The sequence below is a fragment of the Peromyscus maniculatus genome, chromosome 8, assembly GCF_049852395.1.
Source record: "Peromyscus maniculatus bairdii isolate BWxNUB_F1_BW_parent chromosome 8, HU_Pman_BW_mat_3.1, whole genome shotgun sequence".
NCBI classification, from domain to species: Eukaryota; Metazoa; Chordata; class Mammalia; order Rodentia; family Cricetidae; genus Peromyscus; species Peromyscus maniculatus.
Genome location: NC_134859.1, coordinates 27,497,823 through 27,520,499, shown reverse-complemented (window position 1 = coordinate 27,520,499; position 22,677 = coordinate 27,497,823). Strand labels below are relative to the sequence as shown.

Genomic DNA, 22,677 nt, shown 5'->3' with positions numbered 1-22,677 from the left:
GTCTCATGAAGCTGGCCTCGAAGTTACAATGTAGTTAAATATTTCATCAAAAAATTACACATATACAAATCTTTTGTTTCAGCCAGGCTGTGGTACTTAATCTTTTCTTCTGTTTGTATTCAGTATTTTCAAACCAGATTTTCATAACTTTATTAAAAGAAGCTAAAACTTTTAAACACAAAGTTCAGTTTATTATAAATATAAAAAGAAGGAAAAAAAGGAAAAAGTTACACCTTAATATTACAATGGTATTAAGAGTATATTAAAATTGGCGCTTCTTTTTTCCCGACATCTTAGGGAGGCTGCCGTGGTTGTCGCCTCTCTCCGAGCTTTATCATGCCGCCCAAGGATGACAAGAAGAAGAAGGATGCCGGAAAGTCGGCCAAAAAAGACAAGGACCCAGTAAATAAATCTGGTGGCAAGGCCAAAAAGAAGAAGTGGTCCAAAGGCAAAGTTTGGGACAAGCTCAACAATCTGGTCCTGTTTGACAAACTCTGTAAGGAGGTTCCCAACTACAAGCTCATCACTCCAGCTGTGGTCTCTGAGAGACTGAAGATTCGTGAGTTCTTTGGCCAGGGCAGCCCTTCAGGAGCTACTTAGTAAAGGACTTATCAAGCTGGTTTCAAAGCACAGAGCCCAAGTAATTTACACCAGAAACGCAAAGGGTGGAGATGCCCCAGCTGCTGGCGAAGATGCTCAAACAGGTTCAATCAGCTGTACATTTGGAAAAATAAAACTTTATTAAATAAAAAAAGAATATATTAAAATTTATATATTAAAAAAAAAAAATCATGGCCAGGTGTGGTAGCACATGCCTTTAATCCAAGCAGTTGGGAGGCAGAGGCAAGGGGATTCTGTGAGTTTGAAGCATGCTTGGTCTACACCGAGAGTTCCAGGCCAGACAGGGCTACCCTGTCTCAAAGAAGTAAAAACAAAAGAATCCAGGTGGTGGTGGTGTACAACTTTAATACTTGGGAGGTGCTTTAATAAGCACTTGGGAGGCAGAGGCAGGTGGATCTCTATGAGTTCCAGGCTGTACAGAGAAACCCTGTTTCAAAAAAAACCCCAAACAAACAACAACGCCCAAAACAAAAACAACAGCAAAAAACAAACAAGGAAAACAACAACAACAACAACAACAACAACACACACACACACACACACACACACACACACACACACACGAATACATGTGCCAGCTCACAGTGGCTGTTGTAGCTTCAGTTCAATGATGTCTAAGAAGCGAGGGAAAAAAAAACCAGGAGGGCGGCTGCCTCTGCTGGACGAGAAACAGCAGAGAACTGAGCAGAAGGCAGGGCTTATCCAGAGTATCTTGGGGAGCGGACGTGGAACTTTTCAGGGTGAAGCGTTATGAGATTGGGGGGGGGGGGGTTCAAGTCCAGAGACTGGGCTTTTTACTCTGTGTGGTGTAGAATATTATTTCAAGGTATGTTACTTTTGTTTACATTCTGGAATGTTTGTTTGATGATGCAAAGATGTGTCTGATGAAATAAAAATCACCTGCGGTCGGGAGGCTGAGTCAGCAACTAGCTGACAGGAAGTGGTAGGGAGGAGCCAGGAGAGAAAGGGTCTATAAGGAGGGACAAAGAGTCGCACAGGGGCATTTGGGAGGAGGAGAGCAAGGAGAGGAGGCGGTGAGCTACTTGCTATTCAGCCTCTGAAGAGCAGACTTCCACCTTAACATTTGAATCTTGAGTTCTTTAGAGGGAGGGGGGTTTAGTTAGGTTCCCTTCCTAGTTGGTGCCTGAGGGAACAGGTTTCCCTCTGGCTAGCTCCCTTGCAGCCTGACCACTGCGGGCAGTGGGGGAGTTGCAGTTGCGGATTCAGACAGCTGTGGCTTAAAAGGCAGCAGCCATTTAAAAGGACAACAGTAGGCCCGGGACTGGGTCCAGCTGTTAGGTCAGAGTGTTCTGTGCGTGGAACCTGGCAGTTGGAGGTCCCTGGTGGAGGGGCCTGGCTACTGCTGTAGCTCGAGGGTCTCACAGAGCACCCCTCAGTTTTGCAGGCGGTGTCCTGGTGGCAAGTGCCTGAGGATTCAACAGACAATGACCATGACCTGAGGTACCTCTTTTTCACATGGGCGACAAATTCCGAATTTTCTCCTAGCAAAAAGGAGGCACCGTCAATACACATGGAGCCACACGTGCCAAGTACCAGGTCGTGTTTCAGAAAGAAATCTGAAGAGATGGGACACATTGGCTCCTTTCCCGGTTAACCGCAAATGCCACAGAACAGGAACTCCTGTGGCTTCTCTCCCTTTTATATATACCACATAAATGCCATCAGCTGGCTGCAGCCATTCAGTCAGTTACCTTAGCAAGCTGAATGCCCACCTTCAGAAAACTGGCTCTGAGACCTCCTAGAATACACAAAAATTCTCAGAGAATGTTCCAGAGACACCACAGAATTGTGCTTTGGAGTAAAATATAACCCTGAATTTCAATGAAGTCACATTACAAGCTAGTCTGTCACGATACGTTATCCTATACACATCAAGAAATGTCCTGAGATGTATCTGTTCAAAGTAAATCAAGACAGCATGGCAGTCCAACTCAAGGCCGGCCACTGCGATAGAACTAATGCCCTGGCATAAGTGATTTATCAACAAGTCATAAAGGGGAGAGAAGGGCTTAGGCCGATTATTAATACTTGAGTCCTTTCCCAGAAAATTGCACTTATGACTTAATGTAATGCATTTTCAATAATGCTACAAATACTATTTGTTAAAATCTGACCTATCTTGTATCTACTAGGAAGGGCCCTCTATGACCATCTCTTTCATCTAGTCTGTTCCAAAGACTTAAAGTCCACTCAGCAAAGAACCATGGAATAGATAAAGGAACTGTTCACCAAATACTCAAAGGAAGGACAGAAGCCGGGTGATGGTGGCACATACCTTTATCCCAGCACTAGGGAGGCAGAGCCAGGTGGATCTCTGTGAGTTTGAGGCCAGCCTGAGCTACAGAGTGAGTTCCAGGAAAGGCTCCAAAGCTACACAGAGAAACCCTGTCTCAACCCCCCTCCCCCCCAAAAAAGGAAGGGCAGATTTTGACAAAGTGGCTCATATTTTTAATAAAGATTAAACAGGCATATAAAGCTATTTGATCCCTGTGCAGCTTTGATTCCAACTAAGCAAACAAGAAATTTTGAATAGGTCTTTAAGGTGAGGAAAAGAAAGCTTGCCCAATCCTAAATTGAACTCTGGCAAACGAGGGGCACACTTTATAAATTCCACTGGGCTGTAAATGCGGCTCCACAATTAGGATCACTGACTGCTCTTGCAGAGGACCAGGGTTCCTTTCCCAGACCCCGCATGGTGGCCCACCATCAACTCGTTTCAGGGTTCCAAATCCTTCTTCTAACCTCTGTGAGCAGTCAGTGTACAGATAGATATACATGCAGGCAAAAATCCTCATACTTAGGAAATAAACCTAAAAAAATCCATTAAAATAAGTAATGATGCTTTCTTCAACTGCTTGTACCTGCCCTTCCCATAACTTACAACACGTGGGTGAGCCGGGCGTTGGTGGCACACGCCTTTAATCCCAGCACTCGGGAGGCAGAGCCAGGCGGATCTCTGTGAGTTCGAGGCCAGCCTGGGCTACCAAGTGAGCTCCAGGAAAGGCGCAAAGCTACACAGAGAAACCCTGTCTCGAAAAACAAAAAACAAAAAAAAAAAAACAAAAAAAAAACACGTGGGTGAATGTTCCAGAATCAAATCATCTTGGAGAAAAGAAATTTTCAGTGTGTGTGTGTGTGTATGTGTGTGTGTGTGTGTGGACATGCTCATGAGTGGTGTATATGTATGCCTAATTGTGCACGGAGGCCAGAGGAGGATGTCAGTGGGATATCTATATGTCATGGCTAGCTTTTTACATGGTCCTGGGATCTGAGTTCAGGTCTTCATGCTGTAGTCCAGCAAGTGTGTATAATATGATTGGGGGTATTAGAATTCTTTCCAAAATCAGAATAAATTAGGTCTCAGAAAGGAAGAGAAATATTTAGTTGGATAAAGGAGGCTGGAATTTTCTTGTACAAACTCAGAAGTCAACCCAGGTTTTCCAACACTCCTCTAATCCATTTCTCTACCAAATAGTTAAATGACACTACAAATATTCTCGATGGAATCTTTATTAACAAAGATAGTACACAAAATAGACACCAAGGACTGACTTTGTGTTAAACCACCTATGGGGAGGTAGGGATAGAACACAATTTTGGCTTTTATGATCAGAGATCTACTTGCATTATAGTTTTGTGTGCTTCTGTGGATACAGGATCATAGCATGTGTGTAGAGGTCACACAACCACCTGTTCCTCGGATGCTGCTCACTGGCCTGGTACTTGCAGATTTGGCTGGGTTGGCTGGCCATCTGTCTGTCTGCCTCTCCAGGGCTGGGATTACAAGTACCACCACTGTATCTGGCTGGCCTGCTTTCTTTTTCCTTTATGTGGACCCTGGAGCTCAAACTCACATCCTGGGGCTTGCAAGGAAGCCCTTCTCGGACTGAGTGAATTCCCCAAGCCTGCATTGTGGTTTCAGTCTCAGTCTGAGTGCTGACACCATGGACAGCCGGGTATTTGATAATCTAATTCAGTTACTTTTCCCCTGCCATGTCTGAGATGCTGACTTCAGAGTCTCCTAAAGTCAGTTTGGAAGGCATTTGAGTCAGTGGACTCAGATCACGTTCTCACAATCGTACAGTGTCCGCATTGTCCTTGCCATGTTGTCAGGCAGGGAAGGCTGAGGATCACAGCAGTATCGGCTATGAATGTACCAGGAAGCTATCCTTAAGATGACTTTGAAGAACCTCTGCTCTTCAAATTTTATCAAGTGAAACCTGCTGGGTATGCAGACTAGGTAACTAGATGTCTGATCTTCTGTAACTGTTATGAAGACCAGAATTGAATGACAAGAGTAGTAAAAACCACATCTGCTATGATAAAAGAAGGGAGTTCTAGGTCTAAATTCATGTTCAGCAAAGTAAGTCTGAAGCAGTCAATGCTGACCATTCAAAAGTAAGCATTTTAGATGTAAAGTACAAGGAAATGCACGAAACCCCAAAATTTAACAACCAAGTGAAAAATAGATTTATTATTCAGATTATGGGGGACAAAGATATTTACATGCCTTGCAGATTTCCTTCTGGCGATGTAGATGAAGATAGAACATTTGTTTTTTAAAACCAAGAAAATCTCAGAAGGCAAAACTGAATCCTATAAAAGAACTGCAATTATTGAGTTATTAGTGATGTCACTACTGGAATTGCTGGGAACTTAAGAACTGGAGCCTTGGCTGTAAGAGCGAGGACCTGCCTCCAACATGGTGCTGCTATAATCAAGAGACCAGAAGACTGCACACAGAGAGCTAACTATGGAACAAATGACTTTTTTTTTTTAAATTTGAGACCATCTTGCTTTGTAGCCTAGGACAGTCACAAACTTTTTTTTTTTTTTTTTTGGTTTTTCGAGACAGGGTTTCTCTGTGTAGTTTTGCGCCTTTTTCCTGGAACTCACTTGGTAGCCCAGGCTGGCCTCAAACTCACAGAGATCCGCCTGCCTCTGCCTCCCGAGTGCACCACCACCGCCCGGCTGACAGTCACAAACTTTTATTTTGAGACAAAGCCTCATGTAATGCAGGCTGGTCTCACGCTAGGTATGTAGCTAAGGGTGGCTCCTGCACAATCTCCTGAGTGCTAGGATTGCAGGTGTGTACCACCACACTCGGCTGACCTTGAACTCTTGATTCCCCTGCCTCTACCACTCTTAGGTGCCAGGCTCTGCAAGACACTCTTGAGGGGAAAGACAGCCAAAGTCTCTTCCAAATCTAATTAAAATGGATGATTTTAACCTTAACCCACAACTGTATGTTCTTTCTTGCTTGCTGTGTTTCTTTACTGTGGAGAATGATTTCAGACTTCTGAAAGCTTTATTAATGCCAGGCTGCAACAAAGAGTAACGAGGTTTCCTATCTATAGTCAACAGGAGCTGGAATGAACACGCTGTGTATGGACTCGATCCTAACTAGTTACTACTGTCCCAGGAAAGAGGCCATGGGGTCATCTGGCCTCTGCCGTTTCATTCTGTAGGCCTCCATTTCCTCTTCAGTGGGCTCCCGGCTTTCATAGATGCTGTTGTAAGGCCGCTTCCGCTCATCAATCTGCATGATCTCCTTGACATGAAGAAGGCGGGCCTCCTCTGCATTCAGTGCCTGTGGTAAGAGGTAAAAAATAAGTTCCTCAAATCTCTATCACATGGCTTTCCGCTCAAAAGAACAATAATCCTTCTGTACACTGTATCATTATATGTTACTATGATTGGTTTAATAAACAAGCTGACTGGCCAATAGCTGAACAGGATAAAGTTAGGTGGGAAAGTCAAACTGAGAATGATGGGATGAGGAAGGGCAGAGTCAGAGGCGATGCCAGCCAGGAAGCAGGGTATGTATAAAATGAGGTAGCAAGCCATGAGCCATGTGGCAAAGCATTGATAAGAAATATGAGTTAATTTAAGTGTAAGAGTTAGCTAGTAACAAGCTTGAGCTATTGGCCAAGCATTTGTAATCAATATTAAGCCTCTGAGTGATTATTGGAGAGCAGCTGTAGGACAGGAAAACTCTGCCTACAATGAAAGACCCTGTGGAATATGAAGTGTTGTATCAAACCCCACCCTGTCTGAAGGAACACAGGAGTCAGCTCCTGCACTGTGAAACAATTACTAGTTACTATTTGGCTCATTTGATAATTTCCATAGAGCATAAAATGTTTGATGACATTTTTCAATCAGTTAAAGAAATTCAGTTGAGGGATGGCAAGATGGCTCAGTGGGTAAAGGCAACTGCTGCTAAGACTGATGACTCAAGTTCAATCTCGAGAATTCACATGAGGGAAGGGAGAACCAGCTCCTGCCAGTTGTCTGACCTCTGCATAGATACAGGTATATGTTCTCTCTCTCTCTCTCTCTCTCTCTCTCTCTCTCTCTCTCTCTCTCTCTCTCTCTCTCACACACACACACACACACACACACACACACACACACACGCGCGCGCGTGCGAAGGATGATAATGCCCTGAAGCCCCCACAGACGATGACTCCTGCTTTCTGTCACTTTTACTTCCCAGACATCACAAAGTACCTTTTTCAGTTTCTCGTGCTTTCTGTCCTCGTCATCGCTGTCGGAACTGCTCTTCCGGTGTTTCTTCTTCTTCTTTTTCTTCTTCTTCTCTTCTTTTAGTTTTTCCTGATGCAGCTGACAGGGAGAATTGAAACACCTTGTGAACACAGAGCTCTGGCACAAGTTTGACCGTCCCCGCCCAGGACTTAACAATTCAGAATGGAGGATTCCAGACTGACCTCCATGAGGGTCTGAGGTTTCTTCACAGATTCTTCTCCAGTTGCATCATTTAGAATACACTCCTCTGAATTCTGTGGGAAAAGAAATAGACTCTGAGCTGAAGACTACAGTTACGAGTCATTTGAAGAACAGGTTAGAATTTGAAGATACGTTTTTTGCAGGGTTTGGCTATCTTACACCTTTAAGAACTAGAGGACAAGGGCTGGGATGGAGCTTGGTTGCCAGAGTCCTTGCTTAGCCTGCAAAGCCCTCAGTCCATCTCCAGCGTCTCCTAAAGCCAGGCTGAGCACATGCCTGTAACCTCAGCATGTGAGAGGTGGTGGCAGTACAATCACAAGTCCAAGGTCACCCCTGGCCAGAGTGACTTCACAGTTAGCTAAGCCTACATGAAACCCTACCTCACCCCCTTACCAATCTCCTCCAGAAAAACAACAAACCAACAAAAACCAGAGGACAATTACTTACAACACTCTCCTTCCCAGCTTCTCCAGTGCAATAGGAATACTTGAAAAATGAGTGACAACATTTATATCCCCACCGGCCTTCTTTCCAGTAAGATCCCCAGATGTGCTGCAGAGAGAGACACAAGAGAGTATTTGAAAAGGAGCCTGAAATTAGGGACTTTACCTAGGTGGTAGTGGTGCAAGTCTTTAATCCCAGCACTCAGAGACAGGCAGATCTGAGTTCGAGGCTAGCCTGGTCTACAGAGTGAGATCCAGGACAGCCAGGACTGTTTCACAGAGAAACCCTGTCTCTTGGGGGTGGGGGAGAGAAAACCACCCACAAATAATCAATACAGACTTAACTGGACTTGACCAAAAATACAGTTTTCAAAAGTATTTCTTGTGAATAGATTTTTAAAATGTAAGGAAGGGGCCAGTGAGATGACTCAGAGGGTAACATGTCCAGCACATAGGCTGGTGGGCCTGAGTGGATCCCTGGAACTCACATAAAAGTAGGAGAAAACCAACTCCACTAACTTAAGCTCTGCACATGTGGGTGTATATGCATGAGCGTGTGCACACACACATGAGTAAAGCCAAATGAATTAAAGAGTTAATGTCAGTTTCTGAGATACAACAGCGTAGCAGGACAGTATAAAATTCTCGTTTTTAGGAGATATATGATAGTGTTTATAAGTGAGATATCCTATCTGCGATTTCCAAATATTTCTACCCAAAATTAGTATATACAATATGTCTACATTCACCTAGACAAAGTATACATATAGACACCAGACAAAAGTGTTTTGATTTTAGGTAAGCATGCAGGTGAATATAGTATTCTTTTTCATTTTTCATTTAGAAAAAACTCATAAAGCAAAGCTAAAATGCCAACAACAACAACAACAAAGAGAAAGCAATGGTCAGTGGCCATGATACTGTGTGAGAGACAGTACAGAGCTGAGCACTGACCGTGTGGTTATTGATCTTTACGTCTTCCTCATACTTGGAGCAAGCGACAGCCCGCTCCTGGCCTTTAATGACTGTTCCATGCCTGGAGTACTCCACATAGTCTTCTGTCTGGGCCAGCAGCAGCTCAGCTGGAGGGGCATCCAAGTGTTCTTGGCCACCATACTAAAAGGACAACGGGCATTATTAAATCCATTGTATAACAAAGCTTTTATATCAAATCTTTATGAAAGGGCTCATTTTCAAAGAGAATAAATGAACATTTTTAAACTAGCTTTCCTGATGAAACAGTGAAAAAGCATCACTAATTTTTCCCATTTAAATAAGATGCTCCCATTGTTAGTTAACTGGTAACTGACATTGGTTTCAAGATGGCGGAAAGTTCCTCTTTCTTTAGGTGCATGTCTGATATCCCTTGCCTCTTGACTTTACTGGTTCTCTCATCAGGAGATGGAGCCAATTTCTCCATCCCTGGAATCTGAATGTGACTGTGTTACTTTCTTCCACCAATGGGAAGCTAGCAAATGTGATACAAACAACGGTGTGCCTTGTGCACTGGGGCACACATTTGTAACTATGCTCCAGAACCCTAAGAAAGTATTTTAGAAATCTGGGCTAGGATATGAGAAGACCAGACTATGAGATGCGGTCTTGAGCAGTCCTGTATCAGGGGACCCAGGTGACACAAAGAAGTGTGAGAAGTAATGGACATTTATCTTAAGTACTACATCTTGGGGGGCGGGGCATGACTGCTGCAAAAGTCTCTACCAACTCAGTCGGCGGAAGGACAGGACTATGCCTCACGGGTTAGAAGGGACTCCCCCGCTGTGTACCAAGTTTAATGCTTCTTGTGCAGAAAGTCAAGTCGTTTTTTTAGCGGTACCTTTTCCAGGATGCTTTCTTTCTGCTGCTCCTTGAAGTCTTCTTTTTTGACTTTGAAGGACTTATACAGCAGCTCTAGTTTTGTAGGATCAGCCTGGAGATGCACTTCAGATCCCTTGTCGTAGGCTTCCCAAGCAAACACTAGAGTAATTCAAAGCATCTCAGTGAGTTGCTGCATTTTGTTTTAAAGCAAGCTTTAACTAACTGCTAACAGTGCCTCCCCATTACCCCTCCCTCTTTTCTTTTTTGTCTGCAGGCTTTTTCTTAGAGAGTTCTCTCAAACGTGATAATCCTCCTGTCTCAGTCTCCTAAGCAATAAGGTCATAGACATATGCCATCATGCTTGTTTTATGACCCCCAATTTTGTTTCTTACGTTTATTTATCTGGGAGTGCAAACATGTGTGTGATCACTCATGCCACAGAACGCATGTCAGGTAAGGGGACACCTTGGTTCTTTCCGTCCACCATGTAGACACTGGGGACGGAAATGCTTGATGGCAGGCACCTCTAGCCACCGCTCTGGTTCTCGTTCCTAAAGCTCACATAAAAAGTCTTGGTGTAGAACTAATACTTACACTGTGTTTGAGCCATTGAAATGGTATCTCCTGTGTATCTAACAAAGTTATCTCCAGCGTAACTCACTCTGTAAGCAAACATTTAAAAAGCTGTCTCAGAAATTATTCCCCATTAGGAAAAATCCATTCACAAAATCAAATTAGAAAGCATTAACTCCCCCACCCCCACTCTGAAGTCCATAAATTTAACTGGATACTTACTCATCTGGATTCTTTCCGGCATTGGCATAAGGATTCTCTCTCATTGCTCTAGTTTTTGGATCATAATAGGCAGAATTTGGATCTAAGTTTCTCAAATACTAGAAGTAAAAATATTTAAAGACTGAATTAGCATTTATTTATAGCAAGAAAGGGTTCAGCAGGGCAGAGGAGTGGGTTCTGATAAACCCAACATCCACATATGTTTCTAGTATGGAAAAAGAACATGATGCTGTCCTTTGGAGTGACTCTAATCAGGCCAATCAAACTGTACAGACACTGCACAAGCAGAGGAAGGTGTGGAAACATCATCTGTCAAAGCTGTAGGTTGGGGTGACAACACTTACTTTTGCAATATCTTCGCGAATCCTGAGATTCCGAACAGTAATGCGTCTCTTAGAGTCAAAATTCTGCCCAGGCATGTCAATGTCATCCGCGTATTTATCTTCATCTTCATCCTCACTGTTATGATCCTTTTCCTAAAAGGAAGAGTGAGGGGTGAGAAAACTAAGCAAAAAGTCACAGCACTGAGTTCTTGATTTCCTTTCCCTTTAAACAAAGGCTTATCTGTGTTAATTCAGAGCTGTTATTACAACGACAATTACCACAATTCACTGATCGAAAAAGAGTAAGCAGCCAGAAAAGACAAGCATGTATTACCATCTGAGAATTGGGTTCCTCTTCTCCCCACTGATGTTTTGGAGAATTCTGCATCAGGAAAGAAGGAAAACCATTTGTAATTCTTTTTCGCTTAATTTACTGATTACTTAGCACTTTAAAAACATATAATATAAATGGGTATAGATGAGTGGTACAGTGTGTGCCTAGCATGCACCAGGCCCTGGATCTGATCCTTAGCACTGAAGTAAAGGAAGAAGGGAGGGAAGGAGGAAGGGAGGGAGGGAGGGCGGGCAGGAAGGAAGGTTGGTTGGATCATTTCAATTCAATAAGTTTTCATACTCCTCACTTGTACTGAGCATATATATTCTGACACAAGTGTGCAATTATGAACACTTAATTGTATTAGTGTCTACAAAACCAGAAAACATTTTATTGATATAGGATGTCTTTCATGTGTACGTGTCTGTGTGTGTGCATATGCAGATGTGTGTGTGTTTCCATGGAGGTCAGAAGAGAACACTGGATTGCTTGGAGCTGGGGTCACAGGCAGTTGGAAATGGGGATGGTGGGAACTGAACTCAAGGCCTCTGCAAGAGCAGCAATTGCTCTTAACCACTGAGCCACCTCTCCAGCCCCTTGCTATAGGATTAGTCATACAAAGCAACAGGAAGTTTAAGATGATCAAAGGACCCAATAAACACTCATTTCCATTTGTTTGATCATTAGGTGCATCACCTTCATTAAACCTGACTAGTTTTCTTTTTATATGCAGTACTGAGTCAGCACATGCCATTGTGTATACGTGGAAGTCAGATGACAGCTCTGTGAAGTTAGTTTTCTCCTTCCATCTTTACATGGGTTCTGGGACTCAAATCCAGGTTGCCAAGCTCGCACAGCAACTGCCTCTTCCCACTGAGTCATCTCACTGGCCCCAAACTTCACCAGTTTTTTAAAATCAAGTCCAAATAGAAAATGCTGTCAGGATGTATGGTAGGACTCTCAGCTACCTCTCCAGTACCATGTCTGCCTGCAGGCTGCCAAGATGATAATGAACTGAACCTCTGAAACCATAAGCAATCCACCCCAATTAAATGTTTCCTTTATAAGAGTTGCCATGGTCATGCTGTTTCTTCACAGCAATAAAACCCTAACTAAGAAAGAAGTTGGTACTAGGGACTGGGGTATCCCTGTGATAAGCCTGACCATGTGTATGTTTAGAGGAATTTGGACTTTGGTACTCTGGGTTATGAAAGGAATGCTGTGAGTACGCACGCCTTAATGGGCCATAATAGTAAGAGCATGGAAAACAGAGGTGCTAAGAGTTATTTGAACTGTTGGGGGCTCACTCAAGAGGTTTTAGAGGAGAAGAATTTTAGTGTGTTGCCTAGAGATTGTTCTTGTGATATTTTGGTGAAGAAAGTGGCTGCCTTTTGCCCTTGTCTGAAAAGTCTGCCTGAGGCTAAAGTGAAGAGTTTTCAGCCAGTATAGACTGTCATGTGGATATTAGTGGTAACGCTAATGAAGATTTAGAATGAAAAGGATCAAGCTGAGCAGGGTAAATTATAAAAAGTAAATTTTGAGGAAAAAAGAGCCAAAAAGTGGAATGGCGCTAAGACCTGTGTTCAAGGAGATACACAAATTAAGAAATGGAATAAAGGGAGTGGTGACCTCTGGGCAAGATCCCACTCTACTAAGTTTCCAACTTGTGGAAAGAAACTAAAGAAAAGCTTAAGAGCCAGGTGTGGTGGGGCACACCTCTAATCGCAGCACTGGGAAGGCAGAGGCTGGCGGATCTCTGAGTTTGAGGCCGGCATGGTCTAGAGATCCAGTTTCAGGTCAGCCAAGCTTAGGTAGTGAAAGACAGAAAGCTGGTGAAGATGTGATTAAACAAGGGGGCCAGCACGACTTCTGCCTGCACACCACCATGCTCCCTGTCATGATGATAATGGACTGAACCTTTGAAACTGTAAGCAAGCCATCCCAATTAATGTTTTCTTTATAAGAGTTGCCATGGTCCTGGTGTCTCTTCACAGCAATAAAAACCCTAAGACAGGATGTTTGTAACCTGGGTTTAAAGCCCACCACAGCACATATACAACAAGTCAGAAAAAAAGGAACCTGGTATTATGGGTCTTTCTCTATGATTGTCTTCTATTTCTTTCTTTTTTTCTTTTTTTCATATATTGCTGTGGTATGTCTTTCTGTATGCTGTGAATATGTGTTACTCAGACTGGTTGATAAATAAAGCTGCATTGGCCTATGGCAGGGCAGGATAAGGTTAGGCAGTACATTCGAACTGAAGAGGAGATGAAGAAGGGTGGAGTCAGGGGAGATGCCAGCCCACTGCCCAAGGAGCAACAAGATGCCCACAGACCGGTAACCCCATGGCCATGTTGCAAGATATAGATTAATAGAAATAGGTTAAGTTATAAGAGCTAGCTAGCACAAAGCCCATAGGCCATATAGTTTGTAAGTAATACAAGCCTCTGTGTGTTTACTTGGGACCAAGTGGCTGAGGGACATGGGTGGGAGAGATTTGTCCCAACCATGGGGCTGGGTAGGACACAGGAAAACTTCTGACTAAAATATATCACTAAAATACATGATAGCTAGTATTGTTAATATGGTCCTAACAAACGCTATTTTAAGAGTGAAGGCACAGTGTATGCAGTGCATCCCTGCAACTCCAGTGCTCAGGAGATGGAGACAGGAAGTTCAGTTCCTTCCTTATTGGAGACGTAGTCTTGTTCTACGAGTCATTTCGTTGTTTTAAAGCAGGGGTTCTCAACTTTCCTAATGCTGCAGCCCTTTAATACAGTTCCTCATGTTGTTGTGACTCCCAAGCATACAATATTTTTGTTCCTATTTCATAACTGTAATTTGGCTACTGTTATGAATTATAACATAAACCTCTGTGTTTTCTGATGTTCTTAAGCAATCCCCATGAAAAGGCCATTCAAACAAAGGGGTCATGACCCAGAGGTTGAGAACTACTGCTTTAAAGAGTCTGAATATTTGTATCTTTACTTACAGCTTGTTCCACTAATTTTCCAGAGGCTAACTCTTCTTGCAGTTTCTGAGCTTTCAATGTTCGTTTTGCCTAAAAGAATAGAGATATTTAAAATTTACTTACAACATTTAAAGTGAGTGATTTTAGTGCTTTCAGAAATGGGCATTAGAGCGCCAAGCATGGCTAGAGGAGATCCTGCTCAAGAAAAAAGAAAAGAGAAGAAAGAGCGGGCGTTAGACCCTTGCAGGAACAAGCCCTGATGTGAGCAGAGCCAGGCGGCAGCAATGGCAAACCGCACAGAGTGAGTCCTGACAACAGCGGTAGATGCTGCTGCCTCCCGGTGACTGATGGACAGTTCTCAGGCAGGTTCAGGTTACTACTATATATTACAATGCTCAAGAAAACACGAAGTCTAGAGCTTTATGTGCAACTGCATGACCTTGCCAGGCATGGTGGCACAAATCCATAATCCTGCATAATGGAGGTAGAAGCTCAGAACCATCCTTGACTACATAGCTATAGAGTTATAGGGAGTTCAAGATCAGCCAGGGTTACATGTAACCCTTAAAACTGAAAACAAAACAAGATAGAAGCTGACCCCCAAAACAAAACTCATGACTTTAAATATAATCTGCAATTTCTTAAGAAAAAAAAAAAAAGCAGAATAGACTACTGTTTTGAAGGAATTTGGATAAGAAGGTAGAATCATTGTTTAAACAACAATAAACAACAACAACAACAAAAAAACTGATGTTAGATTAAAATTCAGCTTTCAGAAATAGGTTATCTAGTCTGTGTAGCTTTGGAGCCTTTCCTGGAACTCATTCTGTAGCCCAGGCTGGCCTCGAACTCACAGAGATCTGCCTGCCTCTGCCTCCCGAGTGCTGGGATTAAAGGTGTGCACTACCACTGTCTGGCAGGTTACCTATTCTTACATGGTATGTGAGAGTACCACAATGCAGTCTTAGACACAAGCTGTAGTCTGCACACTTTTAATCCAGGCACAGGATATTTTTAATCAGGAGACAGAGATAGGCAGATCTCCGTAAGTTTTAGGCTAGCCTGATCTGCAAAGTCAGATCCAGGCAAGCCAGGGCTACATAGTAAAGACTCTGCCTCAAGTAAAAAAATAAATAGAAGAAGATTTGGATGTCAGCTTGTTCTTACATGTCTAGCACCTTTGGTCACACTGGGACCAAAGAATAAAAGATGCAAGAAATGGCTGCCAGCCAAGCATGGTGGCACTGGCCTTTAATCCCAGAATCTGGGAGACAGAGGCAGGAGTTCAAGACCAGCCTAGAATACATAGCCAGTTTCTGGACAGCAAGAACCATATAGAGAGACCCTGTCTCAAGGGAAAAGAGAGAGAAACTGCTGCTAAGCAGGGCACCACACTATTTTCACCACTGAATTAGACAAGCTACTATAAAAAAACGACGTATCTTCACAGTGCCAGGACTCGGAAAGCACTGTCAGGTTAGACAAACAGCATAATGGGTCTTCTCTAGGGAGCAGGAAAGCAGAGGACTGGCTCACCAGGTCAACTTTGGCGTATTCCTCAACGATTTTCATGTGCTCTTCTGGATTGTAGCCATTCCACCGGTCTCTCTTCCCGTCATAGTCAAACGTCAGCTGAGGCTGGATGTGCTCATCCGGAGCGATGTTAGTGCCTGTGAATTTAGCTCCAACCCGCCGTGGCCTCTGAAAGACAGCAGATCTTCCTAAGAACTTGCAGCACAGAGGAAGATTTCATGCAACTTTTACAGAGTCGGCGTACACATACTGTGAGGTTTTTAGTCTCAATTTTTAATTTTCAGGCAGTCTTTGGGCAGGAAACTTTGATGATGCTGGACTAATTTCATGCAAACTAATTTTGATTTTTCTAAAATAATTTTAGGAAAAAGAGATTTTCTGAAAAGGGGAAAACAAAAGCCTGGCTGACAGTTTCCCAGCGGCTCAGGGCTGAACTTACCTCAAAGCAATCTTTCTTCTTGTGTGTCATGGCCCCACAATTTTCACATGCCCCCTTTCGGTACTTGGTAGTTATAGAATTCTATTAAAGGACAGAGACAAACAAAACAGACATCTTATTTATCACAGTCATTTAGAAATAACTTTGGCTCTCACTATTGTGTCTACTGAATGATTTTATTTGTTAAAAAGAAAACCAGGTAGGGCTTCATGTTCTGAGATGGTCAAGTTTAAGGATTTCAATTCATGTAAGAAGAGACTGTAACTAACGTACACACTGTGAATTTCAAACCAGGGTCACATAATTCCTTCCCACTTTAAACAGCATCACACTAAAGATTCTTAAGTTCTTCACACAAAATCTCCACCCACAAAGGGACACACAGGTTGCCACATACCTCCTTTACACCTCTCTTGTACCATTCCCCAGAGGAACTGAATTGCTTCTGTTTCTCTGGCTGTGGTCTCTGATGCTTTAAAGTGGGTCTCTTTGATGGATCAATGTACCATGGAACCGAAGAAATGTACTGAGGAATATGAGGGTTGATATCTCTGTAATAAAATGTAAGTAAAATTGTAAAGCAGGAAGTTTGGAAATGCCCTTTCAATCACGAAGGCAGTGGGTACAGAAGCCAAGCACAGAACCCCTGCAGTGGGAAGGGGAGGGAAGATGGTTGCTATCTCCACTAGGAGAAGAACTGACAGTAACGACAGAATGTATATTACAGTGAGGAACACGCTGACCACGATGCTGAGACTAACGATACACCTGGACGGAGACAGAGGGAAGATAGGGGGCTGGGAGAGCTCCCTACAGAGCTGGATGTTAAACTAGTCACTAGTGTCCACGGCCAACTGATTAAATTAATCTCATAGGCATTATTATTCAGAGATGGGAAGAGCTCAAAATAAGAAGATATAAAAGTCGCTACTCCAGTACTACCAGAGTGAAAAAGGTAAAAAAGGATAATTGCTATTCATTATAAGCTCTCCAGTATTATTTGACTACTAAACCATGTAGATATGAGTTTGAGAAAACAAGAGAGAAGAATAAAAATCTGTAACTAGTAAAGGACAGTTTCCTACCAAAGCAAAGGATGAGAGCCTGATGATGTGGGTATGGTTTGGAACAGATCATATAAGGAACAACTCACTTCCCCTCTTCATCAACTTCTGCAGGGGCATTGCCCAGTTTTCTCTGTTCTTCTAGCTCCTTCTTTTTCCTCCAGTCTTCTCTGGTCATCTTCTTTGGCTCCTCCAAACTCATCTCTTTTGACCCCGACAGGGGGGTGGCATTAACCGTATCTACAGCTGCTGCCGACATGATGAACTGGCTTCCTCTGAAAAGGGAAGGGATTTTTTACAGTAAAGGAGGCCTTCAGGAATACGTTCACTAAGACTACTAAACTGTGTCCTAATGATACACTGTGAGTTTTATCAGGGTTTCTCGCTCCTTCACTTTTTTCCTCTCTCTTACTTTTCAAACTTTTTGTGGTGTTGTGATCAAAACTGGGTACTTGCACAAACTAAATAGCAGTGTCTACTCTCATAAGTTCTTATTCTTTCATAGTGCCTGTAAAGGAGGGTTTCTTTACATTCTTAAGTTACATTTTATTTATTGTGTGTGTATGTGTGTGGAGGGGTGGGGTAGGGATTGAGTATGCCATGGCATGTAGGGAGAGGTCAGGGGTCAATTTGTAGGAATAGGTTCTCTCTAATCACCATGTGGGTCCCAGGCATGAAACTCAGGTCGTCAGCATTAGGAGCAGATGCCTTTACCTGATGCACTATCTCACTAGTTCTAAGGGTTTCTTTTTCTTCCTCAAAAGGCTCTACAAACTGGGCATTGTAATATACAACTTTAATCCCAGTACTTGGAAAGCAGAGGTATGTGGATCTATGGGGATTGGAGGCTAGCCTGGTCTATGTACTGAACCCATGGCTAGCCAAGGCTACATAGTGAGACCCTGTATCAAAAAAAAAAAAAAAAAAGTCTATGTATTCTCAGCACCAGTTCTCTCAAAATTCCAATTTACAAATGGAGAAGCCGTGTATATAAAATTTCAAATTTCAAAGACTTTAATACAGATATTCCTAAATTAGCCCTCCTGTGTGTCTTAAACTTTTCTACCAGTAAAAAAACTACAGAGCCCATCACTGTTTCCAATGAAGGCCCAATGCCTTAACAATTACCAATGTTTAGGGCCTGGGGATGAAGCCTCAGTTGATAGTGTTTGCCTAGCACGCAGGGAAGTTAAATTCCCCAGTTCTGCAAAAACCAGGTGTGGTGGTACACACCTGTGATCCAGCAATCTGGAGGTTAATACAGGATCAGAAGTTCAAGGTCATCCTTAGCTTTACAGGGAATTAAACAACCTATAGTACATAAGACCTTGTCAGAAAGAAATATAGCTGGGTCCATATTCAGAGATGCCTAGCAACACACACACACACACACACACACACACACACACACACACACACACACGCACCACCTATATTTCTCTATTTCTATACCTCTGCACTCCTTACCCCCAGTCCCTCTGACTTAGCTTCTGTTCCTAACCATGCCAATGAAACCTACCACTACACTAACTAAATTAATACTAATCAATGTGCTAAATACCCACTTGCTGCACGAATTCCTAAATGGACTCTTAATAAAAAACCTAGAGCCAGACATTGGGGTAAATGCTGAGACATCAGAGAGACAAAGGAACAAGCCACTAGAGAAACTTCTCACCACTACCAAATCCTCAGGCTGAATGGAAAGCAAGATCCCATCTCCACAAATCCTCTGACTGAAAGTGTCTGAAAAAGCTCTAGTTCCTGTCTCTTCATGCCTTACATGCCTTTCTCCGCCCAGCCATGTCACTTCCTTCCTAGTGCTGGGATTAAAGGCGTGTGTGTGCTTCCCAAATACTGGCAGCAAAGGCATGAGATCTCAAGTGCTGGGATTAAAGGTGTGTGACTCCCTGCCTTGCTGTTTTTTTTTTTTTTCCTAGATTGAATCAATCTTGTAGAATATTTTAAGGTGTGTTACTTTTATGTTGCATTTGTTTAACTCTGTGAAGCTGTGTTACTGTGCCTGTCTAAAACACCTGATGGTCTAATAAAGAACTGACCAATAGCGAGGCAGGAGAAAGGATAGGTGGGGCTGGCAGGCAGAGAGAATAGATAGAGACAGACATTTGGAAAGGGAGAGCGGAAGGAGCCAGAGGAGAAGGACATCAGGGGCCAGCTACACAGCCAGCAAGAGAGGAAGAGTAAGATTTTAAGATTTACAGAAGAGAAAAAGAAAACCCCAGAGGCTAAGATAAGGAAAGCTGGCAAGAAGCTAAGCCAAGCTAAGGCCGGGTATTCTTAAGTAAAAACAAGCCTCTGTTTGTGTTTATTTGGTAGCTGGGTGGTGGGCTCCCCAAAAGAGAAAAAGAGTAAAAAACCCCTACAATCTCATATAGTCTAGGGTGGCTTTGAATTCAGAGATCCAGATGGATCTCTGCCTCCCAAGTGCTAGAATTAAAGGTGTGTGCCACCACTGCCTGACCTCTATGTTTAATCTAGTGGCTGGCTATGTCCTCTGATCCTCAGGCAGGCTTTATTTGATACACAATTTATCATCACACCTACTGGACATTTTCAGTTCTGCTCCTTTTGTCGTAGATTCTAATTCCATGGCTTCTAGAACATGTTACTGGTTATTCCTGTACTCCTTCTCCTGTTCTAGACTCCTTTGTAGGCTCATCTATTTTACGCATTTATTCAGAGACTGATTCCTTATGGTATATATAGCCAGAGCCTCACTCATCACTCTAAACAATACCAGTTTCCAATGATTCAGAAGGAACAGTAGCCCCCTGCTGGGGTTCCACATTATTTCTCTGCTACAGAATTTTCATTTGATCATCAAATCCACGTAATCAATGGTTTATGGCATCTCTACCTAGAAGCTCAACATGCCTAAAACTCGTGGCCTCCCCTGTGAAATCCAGGCTCATTTCATTGACAGCTCTTCTTTCTATTTCAGCTTACTAACAATTATTTTTACTCTCTGGATATCACTGCTATTTACCTATTCCTTTCATATTGAATGCTACCACTTTAGTACATGTTGTAATTTTTTTGAGACTTACCAGTCTCTTCTAATTCGGCCCAATTAACTTTTTTCATACTATAGTTTAATTTTTCAAAATACAAATCTGATCACATGCCCCATTGCTCAACTCAAAATCTCTCTAAAGCAGTATGGTCCCAGAGAAAACTAAATGCCAACAATATAGGTAGTTCTTTGGTTCTGAGTAACAATATTACAGAAATAAAATGGGCCAATGGTGGCAAATGCCTATAACCAAGAGGATCGTATCTGCAAGGCTAGCCTGGTCTACATAGCAAGACTCTGCCACAAACGTGTACAAAAGGAAATAAATAAACTTTCATAGAAATTTCTTTCTCTCCTTTTTCCTTTTTTGTGCATTGAAACAGGGTTTCTCTGTGTAGCCCCAGTTGTCCTAGAACTCACTCTGTAGACCAGGCTAGCCACTCACAGAGATCTACCTGCCTCTGCCTCCCCAGTGCTGGGACTGATTAAAGGTATGAGGCACCATCACCTGGCAAATTTCTTAACTAAATATTCCTCAACTCAGCGTAATTTCAAATTCCAAAAAACTAAAAAACAACAACAACAAAAACAAAACAAAAAGAAACAAAAAAAAAAACCCTTAGTTTTAAAAGCTGTTAAAGTGGGTTTTAAACTTATTTGGCTCAGTCACATTTCCATTCTCAACAGCCACTAGCAACTAGCAGCTAGCACAGTAGACAGCGACGAGCCAATGGATGCTGTCACTCCTACTCTGAAAGCCAACCCCGACAACATCAGCCAAGGTCTAGTACCTGGTTTCTAGCCTCACAACTAACTGATTGACTCGCCCTCAACTCCCCCCACTCCCCAGTTTTCTTAGCCTTTCTTAGCCTGTGGTCAATAGATATTTACACTACTCTTTATCAATACTAAGTGCTTAATCACCAGAAATCAATCATGCTGCTCAAAGTGTTCTGTGTTTGACCCACTGAAAATATACATAGATTTGTTTGTTTGTTCTGAGACAGTATATCTCACAGCCTAGGCTGTCCCTGAACTCACTATGTAGCAGAAGATAAACTTAGGACCCTCCTGCCTCTATCTCCCAAGTACTGGATTTATAGGTATGTGCCACCACCATGCCTGGTCTTCTGTAGAAGTTTTTGTAAGGGGCAACAGAGATGGCTCAGGAGCTAAGAGCACCTACTGCTCCTGTAGAGGACCATAATTCAAGTTCTCAGCACCTACATCAGATGGATCATAACTGTGTGTAACTCCAGCTCCATGGGATCCAAGAAGACTGCACACGTACTTACAAGGGCACATACCCACCCTCCTACTTATACACATAATTAAAATAGATTAAAAAAAATAAAAATAGAAGTGTTAGAAATCAGTGGTAGCCTAAGTATACTGGGAGGCCAAAGAGGACACTTGTAGATTTAATCGTCTTCGTTTTAACAATTATCATTTCTTGACCATATGCACCGTCACCTAATCTTCAACAGCAACCCTATTGTACAGTGAGGAAATAAGTCTGGGGAAGTTAACAACTCCAGCCACCAACCCATCAGCGAGAGAGACAGATCTCAAACCCAAACCTGACTTTACTGTCGGTCCTTTAAATCATGTTACACACCACGGGACATTGGAACGTAGGCCTGCCACATTCAAGATTAAGGCAGACTGAAGTATTGTCGTCATTGGATCACACTGCTCTGCGGAGGGGCCTACAGGTCGGGCCAGTGACAACTCCCACTCACCGAACGCAAGGTAGACATTTCTAATCTGACCCTCACATCACCTCCCCCCGATAAGATCATCCCCATTCACGAGGAAACGGAAGCTCAGAGGCATTCGTCTGGGGTCAGAGGGGTCAGCCTGGGTAAGGGCCGCTCAGGATGTCCGCCCCACTGTGGCCAGGACTCGGCCCCCTGTCCTCGGCTGGACTCCCGGGTGGCGCCTGCGTCCCGGGCGGCAGTCTGTCTCCCTCCGGGTCCGCGGTCACCAAGAGGAGTCACTGCGGGGAATGCCCACTCCCTGAGGCCCCCAGTTCGTCCGCTCACCCTCAGAACCCTAACTTACCCAGTCCCGGCACAGACCACGCCAAAACCATCCGCCACGAACGAAGCGATCCGGTAATGTTTACTTCCGGGTTCCCTGCCTTTTTCCGGCAGCCCAGAAATAACTTCCGGAAGGACGGCACATGCGCACTTCCAAGTGCTTGGCGAAGGCTTTTTTTTTTTTTTAAAAACAAGGCGGCGGTCCAAACAAGTAGTTCGTAGTGCACCCTGCAGGGAAATGTTGGCAATGCAGCTTTCTGCCCCGTGCAGGGAACCCTTGTTCCTTCTAGAACAGTAGAATTTTAGCAAAAATGTTTACTGAAGAAACCCCAAAAGTAGGCGTAATGGCGCACACCTTTAATCCCAGCAGAGATAGGCAGATCTTTGAGTTCCTGGCCAGTGGCATAATATGACACTGTCTTAAACAAACAAACAAACAAACAAACTTAAACAGTCCCTTATAAAACAAAAAATATTAAACAAACTACTGGA

General features: G+C 43.2%; 1 protein-coding gene and 1 pseudogene across 3 annotated transcripts; one reads left to right on the top strand and one right to left on the bottom strand.

The window, feature by feature from the left end:
- The first annotated feature begins 281 nt into the window (after positions 1-281).
- On the top strand, positions 282-757 carry LOC107402406 (small ribosomal subunit protein eS25 pseudogene; annotated as a pseudogene).
- A 4,331-nt stretch (positions 758-5,088) lies between these two features.
- Slu7 (spliceosome associated SLU7) lies at positions 5,089-22,279 on the bottom strand. 3 transcript variants are annotated; one of them, XM_006971612.4, is made up of 16 exons: positions 22,208-22,279; positions 17,199-17,384; positions 16,443-16,596; positions 16,046-16,126; positions 15,610-15,774; positions 14,095-14,163; positions 11,103-11,150; positions 10,790-10,921; positions 10,446-10,543; positions 10,245-10,312; positions 9,670-9,809; positions 8,790-8,951; positions 7,840-7,944; positions 7,374-7,445; positions 7,156-7,269; positions 5,089-6,232 (listed from the first exon to the last, which is right to left on the bottom strand). In XM_006971612.4, the coding sequence occupies exons 2-16, from the start codon at positions 17,366-17,368 to the stop codon at positions 6,053-6,055; spliced, it is 1,758 nt and encodes a 585-aa protein (XP_006971674.1). In that variant the 5' UTR covers positions 17,369-17,384; positions 22,208-22,279; the 3' UTR covers positions 5,089-6,052. The 3 variants fall into 3 exon arrangements, with proteins under 3 accessions (XP_006971674.1, XP_076434302.1, XP_076434303.1); XM_076578187.1 differs by lacking the exon at positions 22,208-22,279 and adding an exon at positions 21,762-21,904; XM_076578188.1 differs by lacking the exon at positions 22,208-22,279 and adding an exon at positions 21,724-21,837.
- Between the last annotated feature and the right edge of the window lie 398 nt (positions 22,280-22,677).

Coding starts and splice junctions, on each gene's coding strand:
- Slu7 (XM_006971612.4), bottom strand. CDS start 17,368: ATGTCGGCAGCAGCTGTAGATACGGTTAATGCCACCCCCCTGTCGGGG. Junction 10,313..10,445: donor GCCGGAAAGAATCCAGATGA/GTAAGTATCCAG, acceptor GTTTGCTTACAG/AGTGAGTTACGCTGGAGATA. Junction 6,233..7,155: donor AGCACGAGAAACTGAAAAAG/GTACTTTGTGAT, acceptor CTCTTACCACAG/GCACTGAATGCAGAGGAGGC.